At 35.2% G+C, this 22,847-nt stretch overlaps 1 protein-coding gene and 1 long non-coding RNA gene across 2 annotated transcripts; one reads left to right on the top strand and one right to left on the bottom strand.

Moving 5' to 3' along the window:
- The first annotated feature begins 1,127 nt into the window (after positions 1-1,127).
- Positions 1,128-12,515, top strand: LOC141431047 (uncharacterized). Its single transcript, XM_074092020.1, has 8 exons — positions 1,128-1,234; positions 1,320-1,404; positions 6,206-6,359; positions 6,873-7,018; positions 10,112-10,172; positions 10,547-10,649; positions 11,416-11,511; positions 12,318-12,515. The coding sequence occupies exons 2-8, from the start codon at positions 1,320-1,322 to the stop codon at positions 12,459-12,461; spliced, it is 789 nt and encodes a 262-aa protein (XP_073948121.1). The 5' UTR covers positions 1,128-1,234; the 3' UTR covers positions 12,462-12,515.
- Positions 12,516-19,513: 6,998 nt separating this feature from the next.
- On the bottom strand, positions 19,514-22,624 carry LOC141431065 (uncharacterized). The gene is made up of 3 exons (XR_012451695.1): positions 22,555-22,624; positions 22,185-22,298; positions 19,514-21,096 (listed from the first exon to the last, which is right to left on the bottom strand). It is a non-coding gene; the product is annotated as an uncharacterized lncRNA (long non-coding RNA).
- Between the last annotated feature and the right edge of the window lie 223 nt (positions 22,625-22,847).

The following is a 22,847-nucleotide window of genomic DNA, read 5'->3' as shown; positions in this document are numbered from 1 at the left end:
TTTTAATATTAATGACTAGCCGTAAATGTCAAATTAGCCAGAAATATGCAGATGATGTCTTATTACTGTTCGGTTAGCTTGGGTACGGTGACATTCGCTTTTTTCCATTCCATGCCATGAATGTTTCAGGCCAATATTTTATAAAAAATAAAATAATTGAATCTTAAAAGACCAAAAAAATATATATCTTCATGTAGCTTAAAATACTTCGTAATAATAAACACATATCACTAAAAAATACGATATTTTGTTATCAAACTAATAAGATAAATTTTAATCTCGTCAACTTTCATCGTAAAACGGAACTCTATTACAATAGAGCTTGACTTTGCTTATCGACCAAATCGATTCCACAAGAGTCAAATCGTTTGACTCGCATCATCTGCCAATTAGTACGAGAGCGAAGGTCCTTAAATGCGTCTTTGTTTCGAGTGTTTCGTATTGTTTGATGTTTTGAACTGTTACTTTGTTATTCAATTTTGTTATTACGGTATTTGTTATTTTTTTTACCGTTATTAGTTTTCATATAGTGCCAAAGAAGACCGCTTGGTTTGTGAGATCCCGATAGACAAGCAAAAACACTTGCTACGCGGGCGAAGCCGCAGGCAAAAACTAGTTAAAAATAAATAGTATCACTAATAAAATCGATTACACACCCTTAGCTTATTTAATCGAGAATCGCAATAAATCGATTCGAATTTACATTGTCACAAACTTTCATTTCATACTCATATTGTTACAAAACATTTTCTTACTATTATGTACGTATATTAGGCATACGAGTACCCTATGTCACTCCGACATTTATGACGAATCTAGCCACTCAGCAATCTAGCGAACCCAGTAGAGAATCAGACTCTTGCAATGAGAATTCCGCAGATATAAATTTTACGATTATGAATAAACTTATAAAATTGTACGCTTTGCGAAGGGCAAAAATAACTTGTTTTTTTTTTTCATTATTTTTGATCGTTAGGCTATATTTATGTAAGCTTTAGATTTTTTCTCTCACTCACATATAATTATGGTTTGTAAAATTCGGTCTATGTATGTTATATTTACTCGTACGATGAACGATTTGATTTCTTATCGCCTCGGATTAAAATTTCACACTATAAGTGTTAGTAGATTAATGAATACCAAACACTTCAAGTTATCAAATAATCGTTGAATACCTGTAGCATTGTGACAACAGCTCCTTCACTGATTGCTGTAGATACATTAAACTCTGAAGGTAACGATCAAATTGTGCGCTCTTGATGAATATATTTAATGTTTTTTATGGGAATTAAAATTATTCTAAAAATATTTGTGTTCAGATGATGATAACAAAAACGAGTCTGGTGGCCCTCGTCGTGTTGTCAGGTGCCGTGAGCGCTCTACCGGCGGAATTAGTAAAGGCAGGTAAGTCAGTATTTAAGAGAATGAAGTAAAGCGTTTACTTAAGGCAGGGTTTCTCAAAGTGGGGTACGCGGACCCCTAGGGGTTCGCGACAAGGTTTACTTGATGGTGACTGCAAGACTGGCAAGATGATAAAAATTGGTTTTTGGAGTTTTTTGTATTTTTTATTTCAACTCCAAATATGTTACTTATTTGTTTGTTATTTGTTGTTGTTTGTTTCAGTTTCTATTTTCGTTGGCAAGATGATTCTTACCTATACTTTTTATTTTTTATTTTTTTTATTCGACTTATATACTTACTTACTTTTTATACTTGTTACTTTATTGAAATAAATAATATACATTATATTATGATGACAATTAAAATATAAAAAACTTAGTTTCTCCAACAGCCAATTTTATTACTATTTGGGGGGGGGGGGGTTCGCTGTCGTCTAGAAACTATAACAGGGGTACGTGGAGCCATAAGTTTGAGAAACCCCCAAATAGACCTTATTTTAATTTCTGTAATTTTATTGCATACTTTTTTTCATTTTTGTCGTGCTTCTCCGCCCTCAAGACAAGCAGCGGAGTAGCAAAGTAAAAAATCGTAGTTCGTTGATTATGGACCTATATGCAAAGTAACGTCTGAATCTATCAATTAGCGTTTTTGTTACTTTATCTCAGAAGATTCTTCAATATTAAATTGGATGATGTATGAATGAGATTGGGCAAAAAACATTATATAATAAGCGAGATAATGTTATTACAACACCGAAAAATAAACGTAAAAAGACATCAAATCGGAGTCTCTAGTCTCGTAGACGTCGAGGGAAAGGACAACATTATACCTTTCATCACGAGAGCAAAAAGGACACAAAATTTGTATGCCTGTGTGCTGCCCTATTTAGGTATAGTAGGGGTCTTGACGCCAAACGCCAACTCCGGAAAACTCGACCCAAGCCTTCTTACGTGTACACCTTATCGCTGATGGCATACTGCACTGCAGGTCTTGTTCGGCTCGGGGCTCGGGGCTCGGGCTCGGATGCATGGGCTCGCGCCTGGCGCCCACGCAAGGGCCCAGGCTAACTTATCTTGACAGGGTGTAGCTGTCGACGGATACGTCTTGGAGGACATCATCATAGTAACCTAGGTGACCAAGGTTGATTCGGGCAAAAACTCGAAAAGACGCCTTTACCCAGAGTTATGACCTAGCTAGATCGATTTTTCGTCTCCGAAAATCCCCGCAAAGCAAATTACATAGATATCGTTAAATCTCCAAAATAAATATAAGATTTGGTTTGGATTACTTTTTGGTGATCGCAGAAAGGATGGGTAATAGAGAGAGCGACACTATTTTCTTTCTTTTATTTCTTAAGTGGGTAGCATTATTTACCTGTTGAATTATAATCGCACAGAGAGATAGATAGGCAGGTAAGCAGATGTGTCAGGATATATGTTCAGCATAGCAGAGTTCTGGTCTCCATCTTTGGCCCTCTTCAAGGTCGGTTAATATGATAGAAATTATTACACTCATGTTTCTCTTGTAAGGCCAATCTTTATTCAATTAAGGCTTAAATTAACATTGAAGCTACTGCACGGTTCGTAAGTAACCTCGGTTGAGAACATACCGGCAAGAAACTCAACGAGGTATTATCAAACTCAAACTCACAACATTTATTGACAAGAAAAACACACTACATCACAACAAAAACACAGTAAAAACATAAATAGGAGAAGAGAGGAAAATAAGAGATATTCAACTATCTACACATATTCTCTTTATCTTTTCAAAACAACACGATACAATGGTTTATTTCGTTACAATTCATTATCACACTATCTCGTCACTAATAATGGAACATAGTTACTAAGGATGCTAAGTAATTATCATAACGCGGAGAGTTCTGTGCTTGCGTCCATACATTGCGTGGTCTATATTCCAAATCTCTTTCAATATCAGAAATAAAGACTGCTATTAGGTAGGTGCACGAGCACTAAGTACACGAAATTACTAATAATTGGCGACTAAACTCAAAGCACTTAGTCGATGCAAATAGATTACGTTAGACACTTGTGCTCAGCGCGACTGCTCGATCAAGAATGTCGTCCCCGTTTTATAACGGACATTAAATGTCATTCTGACGTATATCGATCTACCCGCATATTCAGTATGAACTAAACACAGAGCACCCCCAAGTGATACCTGACATGACCTGTCATCACTTGACGTTTCGATAAAGCAATAATAATTAAAGGAGCATTTAAAAGAAAGTGATTAAACAATCTTCAAAGTTGACTAATGATAGTTCGATCTTAAATTAAAATAAACAGCTTTTCCAACAGTCACCGGTGTGGCCAGTGTAACAACGCTGCGACATATATTATAACGATTTCGATAAAATTTGCTACACGGAGTTCGAGGGAGAACAATCGATCTACCTTGGTCTTATCTATACCAAAGCTCGGTAGATAATACTTGCCTCGTGGGTTGACTAGAAGACGTACAACGATGTGCGTGTTTAATTCAGTCATCGAGAGGAAGCACTGCTCCTGGCTGCTGCAGCCCCAACACCATTTTAGTCGCATTTACTGAGCGATGGAATATTCCTATGTTGAACCATAAGGCGCGCTTCTATATTGTTTAGTTTTATTTTTAAGAAGTACCTACTTTGTTTGGTCATTTAATTTAATTCTTATATTTTTAGACCGTATTGCCTCTGGTCAAAAACTGTTATTATTCTTTGCAACGTTAGTAAAACCACGATGTATTTTTATTGGGCATTTCTATAGGGGTTTAAAAATTCATTCAAATGTCAAATCTAACGGTTAAAGGACAGTTAAAAATAATAATATCAGAATGTTAACTAGATCGGCAAATGATTAAATATTATGTGAAACTTAGAAGGGCGGTAAAACACTAAGGGACTGTTTCACCATCCATTGAATTAGTGTTAACTGACGGTTAAATGTGATGCCGTCTCCGTCTATTCGAACAAAACAAATAGAGACGGCATCACATTTAACCGTCACTTAACACTAATCAATGGATGGTGAAACAGCCCCTAAATTAAGTAACTAATCTAGACCTTACATTTAATCACCTACGACACCGTTTATTAGAACATAAGCATTTTTGAAAATCTGTTATTGTTTTTTGTAATTAACAAATTACTCGTACTGATTTATCACTTTGTCCTCCGGTGCTATCGTAGATTAAAAAACAATTATCCGCCATTTGAAATATGCTATTATCATTCCACCCAACATCTGGGTTATTTACGATAAGATTTCAGAAGAATATTTTAAAGCATAAGAATGAAAGAAGAGATGACACTTTTCATCACAAACTCGTACGTAAACACGACTGAAAAAGTGGGTCGTAATTTTTTCTAGAAACTTGTACTCCATCAAGAATAAGTAAATAGACTTATACTTTAATACTTATACCGGTCACATGCGTGTCGGGCCATGCATAGTGTAGGATTCCGTACTATACCTAATCGGCATATACTCGTATCAATATTGAGTTATTTATTTATTTCGATCAGTGAACGCATGTTTGGAAAAGTAATTGTTTAATTGACCAAATTTTTAAAAAGTTGTGTCCAAGGTCAAGTGTTGTTAGAATAATAAGACTAAAGAGGGACGTTCAGTATCGCAGATTATAACAATTTGACGTTGCAAAACGACATTTTACGAGTACGAGTATATTAATGAATAATGATGTGTAATGTGTATAAATTTATTTTTATTTGAGTGTAAAGTTTTAAAATGAACAGATTTTTAATAAATGCAATTGATTAGTTTATGTTCACCTGTTAATAAGTTTCGTATTTGACAGACACTTGCTCAGCTGACTACAGCGTACACTAATACTATATTATTTACTATTATTTTATACGTTTTTATCTACGTACCAATTTTACCCAAATCCGTCCAGCCGTTTAAGCGAGAAGGAGTAACAAACAAACGCACACACACATACACACAACACGCGCATGCGCATCCCTACAAGTACGTAAAATAAACTCACAGCTGTCGTATTTATAATATTTTCATCACACTTGCACGTAAGCAGTATCAAAAGATACAGGTTAACTTGGCATGCCCCACATAAAACCCTCGACCTTTTGTTGTTGTCAAGTTCGGTAAATGAGTCATTGCCCGTACTAACTAATACTGCTGCGCGCGCTGCTGCTGCACGACCTGTAGGAGGACCTGCGCACGCACGTCAGGCACATGCTGTGGGAGGGGGAGGGCGGCGCGGTGCTGGCGCTGCCAAGGGCTGCGCCAGGGCATCGGCAATTTTTGTAAAAATAATAGTTTTTCTTTAAAAAATATAAAATTGTACTTGCAAATATGATGAAAAATATTAGGGTTCCATTAGGAGAGTCTATTAAGACTCTCGTTCGTAATTCCTTATTTACCGCCCTTAAGACACAATATACTATTACAATTTGTTTACTTATTTTGTACAATAAAGAGTTTACATACATACATACAATTTCACATTTATTATCTGTATAATAAATCATGTTTGGCAGATGGGTGGACATATGTATACACATAGGGGATAGATGGGGCCATATGCAACGTGGTCGAGCATAAAAAAAATCACTTGGGCCCAAAGATTTTTTTTAAAGATTTTAAATCATGAAAACGGAGTAAGTATTTGAAAAATAAAAAAACTATGGGCGCATTAATTTTTTTATGCTCGATCACGTTGCATATGGCCACATCAATCCCCTGTATACGTATGTCCGACCATCTGCCAAACGCCCTGAATGTGACATCATATTTTAATTTTTTTTTTGTGTCAACAGGGTCACCGAGAAACAGTTTACTAGAAACGCAAGTCTTGGCATTACTTGAGAATTTAAGAGAGCTGATGTTGACTGGTTCCGATGGGGTTCCGATACTGGATCCCCTAGAAATTGAGCATTTGCATGTCGATGAAGATTTTGTCGGAATTCCCGGGTATGTTTCTTTTTTAAATTCAATTTCGCTTTAGTTAGTCCTTATCTTTTCCTTACTAATATTATAAATGAGAAAGTTACTCTGTCTATTTGTTGGTCAGTGTCTTTCTATCTTGTTAGCATTTCAAGCTTAAACCGTCAGACCAATTTAGATGAAATTAGGTAGGTATGCAGACGGTTTGAGATCCCGGGAAGGACCTACGATATGACAGTTTTTATCCTGAAAAATTATAGCTCCTGCGGGATAGCAGTAAACGAATTATTTGCAGATGGAGCCGCGGGCATCGGCTAGTTTCATATATAACTTCACTAGGCGTAGCGTGCCACTTTGTCTGCGAAGCATTGGTTTATCGCGAGCCCGCAGAAACTTTTCAATTTTCCGAGATGAAAACTATCTCAAATCACAATCGTTCAATATTTAAGGCTTGCAGTATTTAAGAGTTGATACAAACATACTCACTTTCGCATTTGTAATATTGGAAAGTATAAAATAATTCACAAATTTTATTTGCAGGGCACGTTTAACCATTAACCAGTTGCTGGTTAAGTACGCTAGTACCTTCATCGTGGACCGGCTGAGTATCTCGTTAACTAGTTTAATTTTTCAGCGATACTCAGTTGAGTTCGAGGCACACTTACCGATTTTGGAAGCAGAAACTGGTATGTAAAAGTTTTATAATAGTACATTGTGTCTTAAGGGCGGTAAATAAGGAATTACGAACTAGAGTCTATTAGAAGCCCGAAGTCGAAGACTGAGGGCTTTAAAGAGTCGATGTTCGTAATTCTAGTACCGCCCGTGCGACATACAATGTTTTTCATCGCATTTGCGAGTAAAATGCCGCTGATTGCGCTCGATGCCGCTGATTGCGCTCTTGACAGTGCCAGTTCCCCGCCGCCCTCCATCCGCAGCATGTGCATGGCGTGCGTGTGCAGCGCGCGCACGGAGCAGCAGCACGCCATGCAGTAACAAACTCATTTACCGACCATGGGCTTCATGGCATGAAAATTAGTACGCGCAATTACTCATTTACCGACCACGGGTTTTATGAGAAGCACATTAAGGTCGAGGGTTTTATTTGGGGGATTGCAACCAAGGTAGCCTGCATGTTATGACACTGTTTACGAGCAAGTGTGATGAAAAAGACTTTAAAAACCTTGAAGTGTGCCGCATCATGGCCGCATCTACATCTGTCTATCGATCTAATTTAGACGAGTTTAGACTTCCGAGAAAAATCGTGCAAGTTGCATTACATTGCGGCGCTCGACTGATCACTACAAATTCGTTGGCTTTACGGCAAGTCTAAACTCGGCTTAATACCTTTAAACGAGCAATTCATATATATATATATATATAAAAATAATCAGAATCTCGGAAACGGCTTCAACGACTTCGATAAAATTTGGTATGAGGGGGTTTTCGGGGATGACAAATCGAAGCTTGGTCGCACAGGAACTAATAAATAATAATAAATATCATGCCTAAAAGGTTGCCTAGAAGAGATCGCTAAGCGATAAGGCCGCCTATTGCTTACCTTGTCATTTTTTCTCTGTGTAAGTCACCTGAGATAAAAGCGACTATAGGGTTATTGCGTTTATTTGAGTTATCTTTTAAACAGCGAGAGCTACAACAGCTCCTGCCATCTAGTAATAGACACTTGAACTACTTGGAGAACAACCTGTAACATAGAGGGCGTCTCGGTGAATCGTTTCCAAGATGTCGGCAATTTTAAAATTTGGTACCACACCAGAGTTTAGCAGTGCTTGAGTTAGTGAACAAAATCCATTTACATCCTCATTTTTTTTAGGGTTTAGTTGTTTATTTTGTATTAAACACGATCAGTATTAGTTGGTTCACATGTCTGAATTTAAATTTTCATTAAAAATGCTACATTTTTAGAATTATTTCCATTTAAAATCTTTGCAAGTTATTTATGAAACTTTGCTAAATGCGTCAGTATCTTTGAGGTTATTGCGTCTATGCAACGCATTTACCCCAATGTCAGTGGTCAATAACCGTTTTTTTTATAATGTAGTTTTAATATTATTTTACCTGTAGAAGGTTTCACTGACTATCGTCTAAATAATGTCACTTAATTAAACTTTTCATCTCACTCTTTTCAATCGTAAAATCTTCTAGTTCAATCGGTCGAATCGTAGAATATTTTTAAATAAAAAATAAAACTGCCTTAAAAACACACACAGGAACTAAAAAGCAAAAAATATATATATAAAATAATACTTAATTGAATCGGCTACAAAAACCGACTAACTGAGAACCTCCTCTTTTTTTAAGTAGGTTAAAAAATGTTTGCAACCTCTGGTATTTAGCTTTGGATAAATGCGTCTGTAAATGAAGACGCATTTTCCCTAATTATACTATTTTTGGTCTCAGCTGATTATTCGCGGTTTGTGGTTCTTGTATTAGTAATAATCTTCTAGATTATTATATTGCGAACACGCGCCATGAAGTTTTGAGGCGAAATCCCAAACGTTAGATAATTATTTAAAAAAGATGCATTTTCCCAAATTGAGGTAAAAGCGTCTAAAATCCCGTTTTAAAAAAATGCTTGTATATATTTTAATTGTCGTGCAGCAAAAAAGTAACTTCAGAAATTTTTATGGTAAAGAGTTGTATAAAGCATAGAACGCAAGAGTATTTTAATATACTTAATACATACTTCATAATTTGAGATTTAAAAAATATCAAAAATACACAAAAAAACAGTGACGCCTTTACCTCAGGTGACTCTGTTTTCTGTATCGCTTACTATTTCTGGTGTACAATAAAGAGTCTTTGTATTGTATTGTATCATGGGACACTTGACACCAATTTTATTGACCTAGTCCCAAACTAAGCAAAACTTGTACTATGAATACTAGGCAACGGATAAACGTACTTATATAGATAAATACATACTTAAATAGTTAGGTAAATTACGTACCCTAACGTAACGTATTATTCATACAAATAATTCATACAATGCATATTTTCTCAAACATACAAGGAAATGTCCTTATATTTGTCACGATAGAACGCGAAGTACGTCTTTGTATAGCACTTAAAGAATATTCGTTCTAATTTCAAATTAGAGGACAGTAATGGTATTTCAAACAACATTGCCTGGCCATGGCCAGCAAAGAGATTGTCTTTTGTTTTGTTTCACTGGTTTTTTTTTAATTGACTATCTAATAATGATTAACTGCCAATATTAAGCAAAACATGATTTGTGAATGTGTATTTACTTTTGACTAGATTTTTTAGATTCAATCAGGTACTTATTCAATATGATACACAAGGAAGGATTGACATTTATTGGTAATTATTTATTTAAATAACAATTGGCTAAGGCATTGTATTTTTTAATAAATGAAATTATCTCAAGATTCGGCGGCAAAAACATTAACCCGAACAGCTTACAAAAAATAATATTTTGGTGGGAATAGAAAAAAAATACTTATTCGGTTTATACGTAGACTAAAACGAGTGGTTTTTAATTTAAATAAGTGTTATTGTTTCCGTTATGAGTTCATCATCAAGTCACATGGTATTATTTCCTTGGATTTATTTGAGAAAATCACTATACAGGCCTAGTATCTCTAGATAGCCTCGTTAACACTCGGCCATCTATAACTACTGGGCCGGCAATCCCCTATTTCGCGGCCTCTGTAGTAATATACTATTAAAATCTCGTCCGTTTTATAACTATGTTTAAAAGCAAGTAATTTTTTAAAAAGTATTTATTTGTTTTTCAGGTGAATATGACCTATTCATACCAGTCTTAGATTTAAATATATTCGGCAAAGGTGATGGCAAGTAAGTTATTCTATATATTTCAGTATCTTTCTAAAAAAATACATACTTATAATATAAAGGAGTATCGTGAATGACTGTCTGACAGACAGCGCACAGCCTGAACCTCTGGAGACGGAGACCTGATATTTGGTAGACGTATTACTGGACGATCATACCAACTCATAGACGTGCAATATAGTTGAAAAGTTAGAAATTATCGCGGTATAGGTAGGACTTTGCCTGATTTGTTGTTAGCTCTTGAGGTTTTTGGTTAATGGTGTCAACTAAGTAATTGTTAAATTTACCTTCTACCTACACGAACGAAGTTGCGAACAAAAGTAGGAATAAAATATGTGAATAAATGGTGCGTAAAAATTGTATTATTATCTTTGCAGAGTCAACTTAATCGGACCTAAAGCTTCTGGATCTTTCACATTTGGAGTTTGGACAATGAGCATATCGAATTCTATTATTCACGTCAATCTAAGCAGATTTGAGGTATCTATTATTCACGAGAAACATTTTAATAAAATTAGTAACATTAACTTCTGCCTGCTGTTAAAATCACCTTTTTAGGGTTCCGTAGCCAAAATGGCAAAAACCGAACCCATAGGTATAGTTTCGCCATGTATGTCGTCTGTCTGTCCGTCCGCAGCTTTGCTCAGAGACTATCAATGCTAGCAAGCTGTAATTTTGCACGGGTACATGTAGCAACTATGCCGACAAAATAGTAAAAAAAAATGACGTAAAGTAGGCGTGATTTCTTTTCTCGTCTAACCCTATAGTGTGGAGTATCGTTGAATAGATCTTTCAAAATCATTAGGGGTTGCGATTTTCGATTTAGTCATCTGTTTGCGAAATATTCAACTAAGTGAAAATCTTCATAAAATCGACCCGTTTTAAAAAAAATCATGATGGTAGTAAAACTATTCAACGCATGGAAAACTATAACGGCTAAAGATTGATAGTAGCTAGAATGCTTGAGAATTAATAGTAGTTTAAGAGTAAAAAGCAACCATAGGTATAAAATATCCCCAAACTTGGAAGATACCGTACAAGTCATAATTCTTAAAAAAATATTGCTTCATTTTTTCGTAACGCTACGGAACCCTATCTTCGACGACTGAACGTGCCCGTCACGTTTGTGGCGGGTTTTTCATAAAAAAACATTAAGTTATTTCTTTTCCTTGAGTAAGTATTATGATGTTCCATGCATATTTATTTTACATATATATTATCAATGTATTCCGTTTTATGTATTTAGTCCGCACTTAACGGGTTGTTCAACCACGACGGCGCCAGCGATTTCGCCAACTCGTTCCTGAGCCACTTGGTCCCTGAGTTGCTTGATTTTTATGAGGTATGTAAGCCGGCTTACATACGTGCAAGTGCAAGCCTGCACGTTGCCCAGATGTTAACAATTTGGCAGGTACATACATTACAAGATTGTGAAAGAATGTTTGCAGGTGGTAGGACCTTGTGCAAGGTCCGCCTGGATTGCTACCACTAACTTGCTCACTAATCCTGCCGTGAAGCAGCAGTGCTTGCACTGTTGTGTTTCGGCTTGGAGAGTAAGACAGCCAGTGAAATTACTAGCACGTGAGGTATCCCATCTTAGGCCTCTTGGTTGGCAACGCGTCTGCAATACCCCTGGTGTTGCAGATGTTTATGAGCGGTGGTGATCTCTTACCATCAGGGGACCCACTTGTTCGTTTGCCATCCAGTCGAATAAAAAAAAATTAAGTAAGATTAGATATTTTTCGCATATAAAAATCAAGTCGATTCATTCATTCATCACTGACTCATCAACGCCCAGCCCAAACAGGTTCCTTTTATGACATGTACACGAGATAAGAAAGGATTTTTCAAAATTCATCCCCTAAGGGGGTGAAAGGGGAGGAGGACGGTAGTATGTAAAAAAAAATCTAGTTATGACTGAAATTTGGGAAAAATATTCTTCAAATAATATAAGTCTACACATGTTTCGCCATTTTGCAAGATACAAAGCTTCTGCAGGACTTTTTATGATGAAGTTGGTAAAAAATATGCAAAGTATGGTCCTCTGCAAAGTACCTACCGCCAGAATCAATGAATTACATATTAAAAAATTGTGAACCTATTTTATTTTAAACTTATTAATCGAGTTTTTTTATTTATCAATTACAGGAAGATATCTCCGCATTCCTTAGCCCACTAATCCAGGACATTGCAAATGAAGCGCTTCGAGATGTCAGTATAGGCGATCTGTTTCCACAATTCTACAGATTGCACATGTTGAACCGTGACAATAAAATGAGCTATATGAGTTAAGCACACGAGATGCCAAACGAGTTTCAACAAATACAACTACTGCCAAAAAACCATCATCTGTATTTTATTGTTTCTTAACAACGCCAAAAGTCACTTATACTTTAAGTGTACCTAGGTGCCAGTTAGCATCAAAACTAGCAGCACACCTTTGTACCTTGTCGCTTCACGGTCACGTACGTAACGCTATAATGGGTACGTATTATAATGTATAAATTTAAAATACATATCGGTTGAAATACATACAGTTGAAATACCGAAAATTATAAAATTTAATGCTTCAAAATATATAAAGTTATTTGACATAAGTTCTAAACGCATAAGCTTGAAATACATAGTGGTCAAAATATATAATGGTTACAACGCATAATGTTTCTTAGTCATATGGCACAAAATGCATATTTTCATTATGTATACGTTCAAAATCTATACAGTATGTTTTCTATAATGGTTGAAATACATACTAGACACTGAATTTTCACAAAGAAAAATGCATATATTACAATTCTGGAACTCGCCGGCCGCTGCTGCTGCCGCTGGCTTTTTCAGAATTTAACATGTAAATACAACGTAAATAGACTGGAGATGATGATGAACCTAGGCATTATCTAGTATGTATTTTGACCATTATGAAAAACGTACTATAGGAATTTTAATTGTTATTACTTTCAACTATTATATATTCTGATTGTACTTATATATTTTGAACATATACATTGTGAACTTAGTCATTTTAATTGTATGTATTTTGACCAATATGAAAAACGTGCTTTATGAATTTTGACTAATATTTATTTTAACCATTATATTTTTCAACTTTCGGTATTTCAACTGCATGTATTTCAACCGATATGCATTTTAAATTTATACATTATAATACCTACCCCGCTATAATAATGGCGGATTGGCAAATGTAGTAATATATATCAAATCAAAGTAAACTTTGCACATAAAAAAATATATCAAATCAAAGTAAACTTTGCACATAAAAAAACAGTAAAAGTAAATACAGACCAACAAGCCGTAGTCGTCAGTAAATATTCGTGACGATTTAGAGCTATACTCGTAAATATAGAGATATGCCATCCACTTGTGGACCTGTCTCTATATATTGCCCTGACGTATCCTTAATTTTTTTTTATTCTATCTCGTATATGTGCGATTTACAATTATTTTGACAAGGTGATAGCTTTTTCGATAATTTGTAAAAAGAGATTTTAATCTTTTCGATAGGCTTTACATTTATATGTCATAGTCAAGTAACAGATGGATGAGATTAATTTGCAATACTGGATCCTGAATTATAATGGAAACATTAGCAATTCACCACTGACTTGTACAAGTTTATCTTATTAAATTTTTGAAGTTATCCCCTACCGGTTGTAGGCGACATCTGTTCCATGACGAGCGTACGAAGCCGGAACTGCTGGCCCCACGGCGGCTCCACACGCCGCTCCGCTGAAGCGAGATAAACACCACATTGTTTATACTCGTAGAGATGGCGCGACGAACTCTCTAATTCGTCAAATTCCAGACAGGCAAAATTGGGAAAGGATAATGTTAGTTTATTTTAGATTTGGTCGAATTCTACTCTTACACAAAAGTCTCCTGTGTCATGTGACTTTCTTTGAATATGTCAAAAATATTGAACTTGTAGGTGGCGCTATTCTGGGAAATGCTTGGGAAATGTTATTAAAATTACATAGTTTGTCAATTGTGTTATGTTTCTTTTCTTTTGTACAATAAAGAGTTTACATACATACATACGTACTATTTAAGGCATCGGTGTCGATGACCTAAAATAAAAATATCGGAAGCGAAACTAAAGCAGTTTAAACTGGAATTAACTATGGGGTGTTCAGGTATATTAGCGTGAGGTGAGCTTAGTATACGAGATATATAAGGAGTTATTCAATAAATAAAAATCTCAGACACCTCAACAGCTCTTTTAAGTTACTCGTAGTTTAACTTAGTTTATTGCATTTGTTTTCAAATACATTAAATATTCCATAAAAAATCGTATATTTTGTTAGGTTAGCTTACCCAAAGAAGGATAAATAGGGGGAAAAACCGTATAATAAAATAAAAACATGGATGATGATGGCAACCGACAATTACTGATGAATGGGGGTGAAGTCAACGGGTTTTTCGTAACTAACTCGTTAACGGTGGCCCGTAATAAAAAAAGTTCTTCTACACAAGTAATCAACATAAAATTTTCTACGAAAAATATCCCTTCGCTCTTTCGCTAGGATTGATAATTAAAAAAGATAGGTATTATAAGGGCCAGTGCTATCAGAGTCTTGTAATATGGGGTTATTTTACATTGGTTACCGACGTAATACGTGCCTATATTGACTTAAAGATTTATATAAAAATACTAGTAGCCTAGCCTTCTCATAATTGTTCTGTAATCTTTAGGTAGGTATTTTCTAAAATAAATCTTTTTATTATTATTTTAGATCTCGTAGGTTCGGAGATAGGGGAATGGTATTTTTTTAGATATTTTCTTAAATAACGTTTAAATACTCATCTTAAAATTACAAAATACTAGTTTACCCGGCGAACTTCGTACTGCCTAACAGTCAATGAATGCCGTCTTAACTTTAAGCTTCACTTTTAATGTAGGACTTTATTAACGTTAATAATATGAATACAATAGATCTATACATAAAATCTATAAATAAAAAAGTCGGGTTAGTTATGGGTTAGTTACACCATTTATAACTCAGGAACGGCTGGACAGATTTCGATGAAATTTGGTATGTCATTGAGGTATTACTGAGTGCCTATGGTGAGAATCGATTTGAAAGTTGTTGTCATTGAGATGGTACAGGCAACGTAATAAGTCATAAATAAGTGATCACTTATTAATGACGTCGACTGTACTACGTGGCGGACTACCCGCAGTTTATAAGATACACTAAAAACTCATTGTTTTGGGTAGTTAGGTAAAAAGCACCTAGCCTATATCCTATGTTTCAGGGCCAGTGTTTTTTTTTTTCAATTTTGAGTTTTAGCGTTATAGGTATCCATAAACATATATATTTAGATAGCGGATTAAAAAATACTGTTATTTAATTCTTTTTAGAGTTATCATTGAAGTAAAATGGCCGAACTAGATGCAATTTTAACGTAAAAGAGCTAAACGTACGTTTGATACTTTTACGCGGTAAATCCCGGGCGGTTTTTTTTATCTGTGGACATAACTGCCATTCAGGTACTTGTACCTCAAGCGGAACGCAGCTACCCCGATGCTACATCGTAATGTGATTGTAATACTTTTTTTAATTTCTCCAAGTATCTTGGGTAACGTATTTTTTTTACCAAAGATTTTAAAGTTGAACGCGTATATGAACCAAAATAACACATAAGTCTTTTTACTTACTGTCTTTTTTATTTTACCATAACTTTTAATGAAAAATATTTTATTATTTATTAGTTGTGGTTGGAGGACAGAGTACCTACTATTAGCTGGTATGACACATTTTAAAAGTCTCGGATACACCATCTCTGAGTTACGACAGTTTTTGACTTTGAAAGCCAGTCCTATAAAGTAAGGATTTTACACTTAATCCCTTCTACGTAGGACCCATCGATATGTATACAGGGTGGCTCATTTAAATCGATCAGAGTGGGAAAGTCTGAAACTATAAGACATACGAAGATCTGTTCTTAGGAACCATGTCATTGATTTGAGCATAGTAAACATGCTAATAAACGCGTACAAACATTAAAAAAAAAAAACGTTTTTTATATTTGGATATCGATAGTGTAGGCAATAAATGTTACTGTGAAACACGATATTATCTAGAATGTAAGTTTTATTTTTCAAAACGTCTGAGTTCGATTCCCGAGTTGAGTACAAGTTTGTATATGTTAATCAGTTCTTGAGATATAAATACAGGTCCGTCTTTGGGTCATCGACTTACATAATAATATACGTACCTCAACTATATTAGTGCAGTAAGTACGAGTAGTACCTTATTCCTAATGTTAAATCCATGGTTGCGGAACTTTGTTGCAAATTCAGCCAATCGAGGTCTTTCGCCTATTTAAACCTAAGTATACACTGCCAGTGATCCATTAAAAGTAACCGTGTAGTAATTCTGCGACACTGACACAGTAGTTAATACTAAGTAGGTATATTGGTAGGTAGGCATTGGCAATTATTGATTAAGTATATTGATAACTGATGCTGAATAAATCAAATTGCTTGGCTTAAGAAACTAAACTGTGCGTGACATATTTTCAGTAGGAAAGTTGTATAGGTAGAGTCATTCACGATGATGCGTGCCGTGGTTCTTATTACAATGTCATTAATAGCTAATTTTGACAAAATCACGCGTCTTCGTGGATGGCACTAGGTATAATTGAATGTAATTCAACAAAAACCGCAATAACACATGCATAGTAGTCAAACGAAGGATAAAAAAACATGACTGGGTGTTTTTTGAATATACAATAAACAGGTGGCAACGATTCGCTTTCAAGGCGAATATTCATCCTTTTCTATAAACCTTAGGAAAGAGGCTATAAAATTCTGCGATCGCACTAAATTAAGTAATAAAATCTGATACATAATGTTCATAAAGCGTAAAATTACGAAGTGTTTAAGGTACACTTTACACCGTAAGACGTTTATTGAGTTATGTCAAGAATGTTAATATGCGTGCTGTTGGTTTGATGGTAAAGAAAGGCTTGTTTTAGTTCAGGCACAACGGCGGTAAGAATATTCAAATATGTATAGCAAATGCAATGGCTTCTTACTTTGCAATATACAAGACAGTCGTAGCCTACTCGTAAGTATAGTAATGATATAAGGATTTCGGGTTTTGACGCGGTGTACCAAATTCGAAAAACGCCAGATTCGCACGATGCCCGATTTCAGATTCGCAGAATGCCAGATTCGCATAGTATCAGATTCGCCGAATGCCAGATTCGCACAATCATAAACCCGACCTATAAACGTCCCACTGCTAAGCCCAAAGCTAGGAACGAGCCATCATAGGAAACAAAATAGCAGACATTATAGGAAAGGGACGTTTGTTGGAAGAAGGCCATTTTGAGAAGCAGACATTTTAGGAAACAGACAGAACGAGTCTGAGCCGAAAATGGTAAATAATGCTGACAAGAAACGAATCTGGCATTCTGCGAATCTGGTATACTGTGAATCTGAAAATCTGGCATTATGCCCTTCAGACGCATAGTGCCAGAAACGCAATTTACCAACACGCTAACGACCATATTTCAAATTCGCAATATGCCAGACGTGCAATCGACCAGATACGCAATCGACCACAGTCCAATATTTCTTCTTTACTCGAAATGTTCGGGAGAGAGGCAGGCATGGCTGGATTTAAACGCTAATTTGTAAGACATTGGTTAAATAAATATTATTTATTCGTTTTGGTATCAAACTCTACAGCGATTAATATGCTAAATTACTGGCCACTTATAAGTACGAAGAAGAGTTTGCTAAATGTGTTTTAGATAGTGACTTGATACGTCAGAGCTGTCATTAAGGATTGTGATTCCATAACACGTACGTGACTTTTCATAATCTAACTAAAAATGATGGAAGGCAGTGGTGGTTCCAGTCCAGAGGATCGACATTTAAAAAGAGTTTTGGGTGACGTAACCAAATGTGTTTTTGGGTGCTCTATGGTGCACCTTATGCCGATACGATTGCTGCACAAAGCGATGGTGTTGAGCACCTGGATACTGCAGACTGGGGGGCTGTTGTGGACAACTCAGCACACACAGACTTTAATGAAGAGCATGCATCTGATATAGTGAAAATATTCAAAAGTGTACTAGAGTTAGTGCAAGTTACGGTATCATCTGTTCTATATTAGTTGTTAATTTTAAGATTGTCTTTTTTAATAAATAAATTTGTAATTTATAAAAGAAATTATGTGTATTAATAGCAATAACTCCGGCTTGCTCAGAGATATCTTTTCATGCCACACCACAGACGGTGTAGGAATGTTGTGGGAATAGATTAAGAGGATGTACTAGGGGTTATTTTGCCATACAAACGTTCTCGACATTTTCCTCTCTGGTTTTTAACCCTAGATCAATTATTTTTTTAACGTAAAATCATTATCACCATTATCTATGTCTGTACGGTTTTAATTTTTGGATATTTTCGTTTATATAAAAGTGAGACTTTCGAGAATGAGAGTTCCGTACCTTAATCGGAAAAAACAGAAGCCTTATAGAATCACTTTGTTGTCCATCTGTCTATCAAGACCCTTTAACTCATATCAGGTTTGTCAACCGGAAATGAAGTAATAATTATTTTGCTGTGTTATTTTTTGTTTTAGAAAACCAATTTGTACAAATAAAATATAGTAATAAAACTTCACTTAACTGAAAGGCACTTCACTTACACAGCACAATAACAAACAAAAGTTATCCTTAGGTACGCCCAAATGGTTTTTTGGACACCTGCGTTTTCTACTTATTAATTTTAAGTTTTAAAATTATTAATTTTTGATGAAATTCAGGGGTGTTATTTTATTTGATTATAATTTTTTAACATTTTTTTGTATGCAATATCAAACCGGATATCAACGCCAATACATGCTTATAAATATTTGAAAAAAGTTTTGCGTAAGTATACAAGTGTACTTTCACTTGGTTAAATATTTTTGAAAAATATTAGTACAGACATTTATGAGTTTTCAGTTGCTTACATATTATTGTGGGACTTGCTCAGATTAATATGACAGGTGATATGTACGCATATTTTTGATTGGTAAATCTGTAAGATGCATATGTACCTTTATATGCTCATTTATTTTTGAAGCCTCGGATTTGCTCATATATTTATGAACTCGGCTGTACAAGTACACGAAAGTTTATAAGAAGAGGAAACAATAGGTAAAATATCATTACGAGTGCCTATGACACTTAGTGACAGATAATGTTATAATTTGTTTTCATGCGGTTACCGTACAATTCATTCCTAAAGTTATTTTATTAAAAGAAAAATATGGGAAGAAAAGTAATTATATATATTAAAAGCAACAAAAATAAAAAAGCCTGCATATACGGAGACTACAAGTACAACCACGCGTATCCGATAACAAAAATGGAACCTCATATTGCAGATGCAATAAACGAGATGAGTGCAGTGCGTCCATTACAGTCAAACAAGAAAACGAGGCAGTAATGCGAGAAAGTCAACATGTATGCGAAGCCGATCCTGACAAAAGTCAAAGTCAAAGTCAAAATTCAATTTAGGCTATAACAAGCACTTATGAATGTCAATAAAAAACTACCACCGGTTCGGAAAAACCTTTGCTGAGAAGAATCCGGCAAGAAACTCAACGAGGAATTATGAGGGATGTAATGTAATTATTGACAAGGCGAAGGACAATGTTTGTGAAATGTATGATATCCGTGAAATAAAACTATGCAAGAGCATGTCTTTCACACATTAATGAAAATTACGTTTCTAAACAAGTCCCGTTTCCGTGTTTTCAATCTGTTAAAGACACTTTGCATAGGGCAAGACGGAATTTTCTGGACGTCGTTACTACTGAGTTTACGAAGTCTGGCAGTGTCAAAATACCTCATAAATGATTTTTTAGTCGCGGAGCGGAGTACGAATTGGACGAGGAAACCAAAATCTGTTTGTTTTGCTGTAAAAAAAACCTAAAGATAACAAAGTATTGTGCTGCTCACGACAAACACTTCTTCGGCGACGGGACGTTTAAACGTGTCCCTCCACCATTCTTCCAGCTATTTACTTCACACGTTGATGCAGGGAGCTCGGAAATCGCAACAAACATTGTCCCAGTTTTGTTTGCGATGTTGCCAAACAAAGGCGAAAGAACATAAAGCATTGTTTTTCTTGATACGCGATGTGCTCGGTATAAATATTAGAATTTACAAATGCGATTATGAGCTAGGACAAATAAATGCATTTAGAACAGTTTTTGATCAGTCAAAGATTACATGGTGTTATTATCACTTCAACGTCTTCAACAGAAACATCTGGAAGAATGCTGAAGATTTTGGTATGACCGTTACTTCAGAGCAAAAAACATTGTGAGAATGACGGCAAATCAGCCTCTTCTACCGGCTTCTTTGATTTGTAAAGGATGGCACTACAACACTTGTAATCTTGACTTTATATAAGGCATGCCCGTAAACCTACGTCATCACAACAACGTCGCTGTGACATAGATTAACGGTCATTAAAGTATCTGCACCCAGAAAGGGTAGACCTGAATGTATAGCCCAATTTCTTGTTCTAAGATTTAATGACTTAGCGTGTACCTTGGACATTAGATAATTTAGTGGTAACAAATTATACCCCTTGTTACAAACGCAAAACAGTTTCAAGTTAGGTAATAATTGTAGATAAAAAAATAAAACGCATTCCCCGATTTTCCTTTTATGTTGACGCGCCGTACAATTGCACTTCACTTCACTTTCAGCGCCAAATCAGGAATAGCTGAATTCTTAAGATAGCCTTTCCAGTTTTAGTCCTATATATATCATCAGCTTGAAAATGTGCAGAGCAGACAAGCGAATATTTTGTAGTTGCCACGTGTCTTCGCTTCTATCCTTTTGAATATTTTTTATCCATTCTTCTCTTTTCTGATGACCAGGGTTAACAAACCTGAAATATATATGTAGTATATGAGGGGCGAGACTTTAATAAGAGTAATTAATAATGCAATATCACTACAAGAGAATCAATTGAACGCAGTTTAAATCTGAATACGCTAGTAATAGGTACGTACTTAAGTGCTAACCAATGACAAAATGCTTTACGGATTAAAATCTAATCTAGGTATGGCTATTATAATATGGGAACTATATTATCTGTCACTTAAATTTAGATTTGTCACTAAACTGCGATACCCTTATTATTATATCTATCTATAAGATATATATTGGTCATCAAATTAATCAAATCTGTCTCTACGTATGAGTCATCAGATGAATGTCAACCTGTATCCTAAATTATAGTTTGATCATCAAAATTCGATCACCAAAATAATAGATAGCTGTCACCTAATAAATAGATCAGTTCCTTAATTCGATGCTTCTACCTATTCTACTAAGGCAGGTCTTGTTAGGTAGGACGACGAGTGAAGCAAGGAGGAGTATTAGGTAGAACTACGACCCTCAGTGCGCGAGCTGAGCGAGCGAAGCGAGCGTGCCGCGGTAGCGGCCGGCGAAGTGCCAGATCCGAACATTTTTTACTAATACTTGTATGATGAATATAATTGTTTGTAATAGATACTTGAGTCTTGGATGTTTGTATGTATTTAAGTATATATGTATTTATGTATGTCTGCCCGTTGTTTAGCACCCATAGAATAAACTTTGCTTAGTTTGGGGCTGGGTCAATTGGTGTACATTGTGAGTAGATATTATTATTATTATTATTATTTAATTCATTGTATATCATTATCGTCAAATTTCAGTTCAATTATTATTTAGGTAACCGTTTTAATATTATTTGACGATTCAATTTATGTTACAGATTTACTATTTTAGGAACAAATATTATTTATTAGGTCGCCGAAAACGCATTTATTAGGTGATCAATAAAATCATACCCATATAATATTATGTTCTCAAGGTTTCGTAAACCTACTTAGTGATTATAATAATATTTTATGTAGGTGTATACAATACACAATAAAAAAACTCAACAAAAACGTATACTTACAAATTTACCTCTAACTATAAACTTACCTATGAAAACTGACACCTGATGATTCGCTGACATTTTTTGCCGTGTTTTTGGAGTAGCGAAAAACGCACGACGTCATATTTTACGACAACATCAAATTGTTGATATTATTTAGACTAAAAAGAAAGAACATAAAATAAATATTCAAAAATAAAGCAATTAAACGAATTGTCATTCAAGTTCAGTCACATTTTTTTACCTACAACCAATTTTGAATGGGAACGTCTGCATGTTTAGTCTATGATTGTATGATGGATGGCGTGACGTTTTATTTAAAAAAATGTTTTTCTTGTGGTATTACAATATTATTAGCTGCTTAATCACTTGAACAACATGTAATTTTACTTATTTGAGTAGTGAATTGTTACTTACGTGCAGGTTCACGCTTACATTCCGGGTCTCAATGAAAAATTAATCCGTCCGTCGCTCATGAATGTCAAAGTCATACTAAAGCGCGTTGTACCTTCAACTGGCCAAAGCAGTGGAACAGAATGAGTGTTCGGATCGCGATATCTAGTACGTTAGTACATATATATCGATGTCTATCACTGTGCTACGAGTATATTTATCAAAATAGAGCAATAAAGGGCATTTAACCACGGCTTTATACGAGTATGTGTAGAGTTTATGTAGGTTGTACTATTCTGCAGGAAAGTTGACATTTA

Source organism: Choristoneura fumiferana, chromosome Z, assembly GCF_025370935.1.
Source record: "Choristoneura fumiferana chromosome Z, NRCan_CFum_1, whole genome shotgun sequence".
Lineage (NCBI taxonomy): Eukaryota > Metazoa > Arthropoda > Insecta > Lepidoptera > Tortricidae > Choristoneura > Choristoneura fumiferana.
The sequence above is the reverse complement of the archived record's forward strand: the minus strand, read 5'-3'. Positions and strand labels throughout refer to the sequence as shown.

What these genes read in the sequence shown, in the direction of transcription:
- LOC141431047 (XM_074092020.1), top strand. Translation starts at nt 1,320, where the DNA reads ATGATGATAACAAAAACGAGTCTGGTGGCCCTCGTCGTGTTGTCAGGT. An exon ending in GATTTTGTCGGAATTCCCGG is followed by an intron (nt 6,360 to 6,872) that starts GTATGTTTCTTT and finishes TTTTATTTGCAG; the next exon opens with GGCACGTTTAACCATTAACC. An exon ending in GATTTTGGAAGCAGAAACTG is followed by an intron (nt 7,019 to 10,111) that starts GTATGTAAAAGT and finishes TTTGTTTTTCAG; the next exon opens with GTGAATATGACCTATTCATA.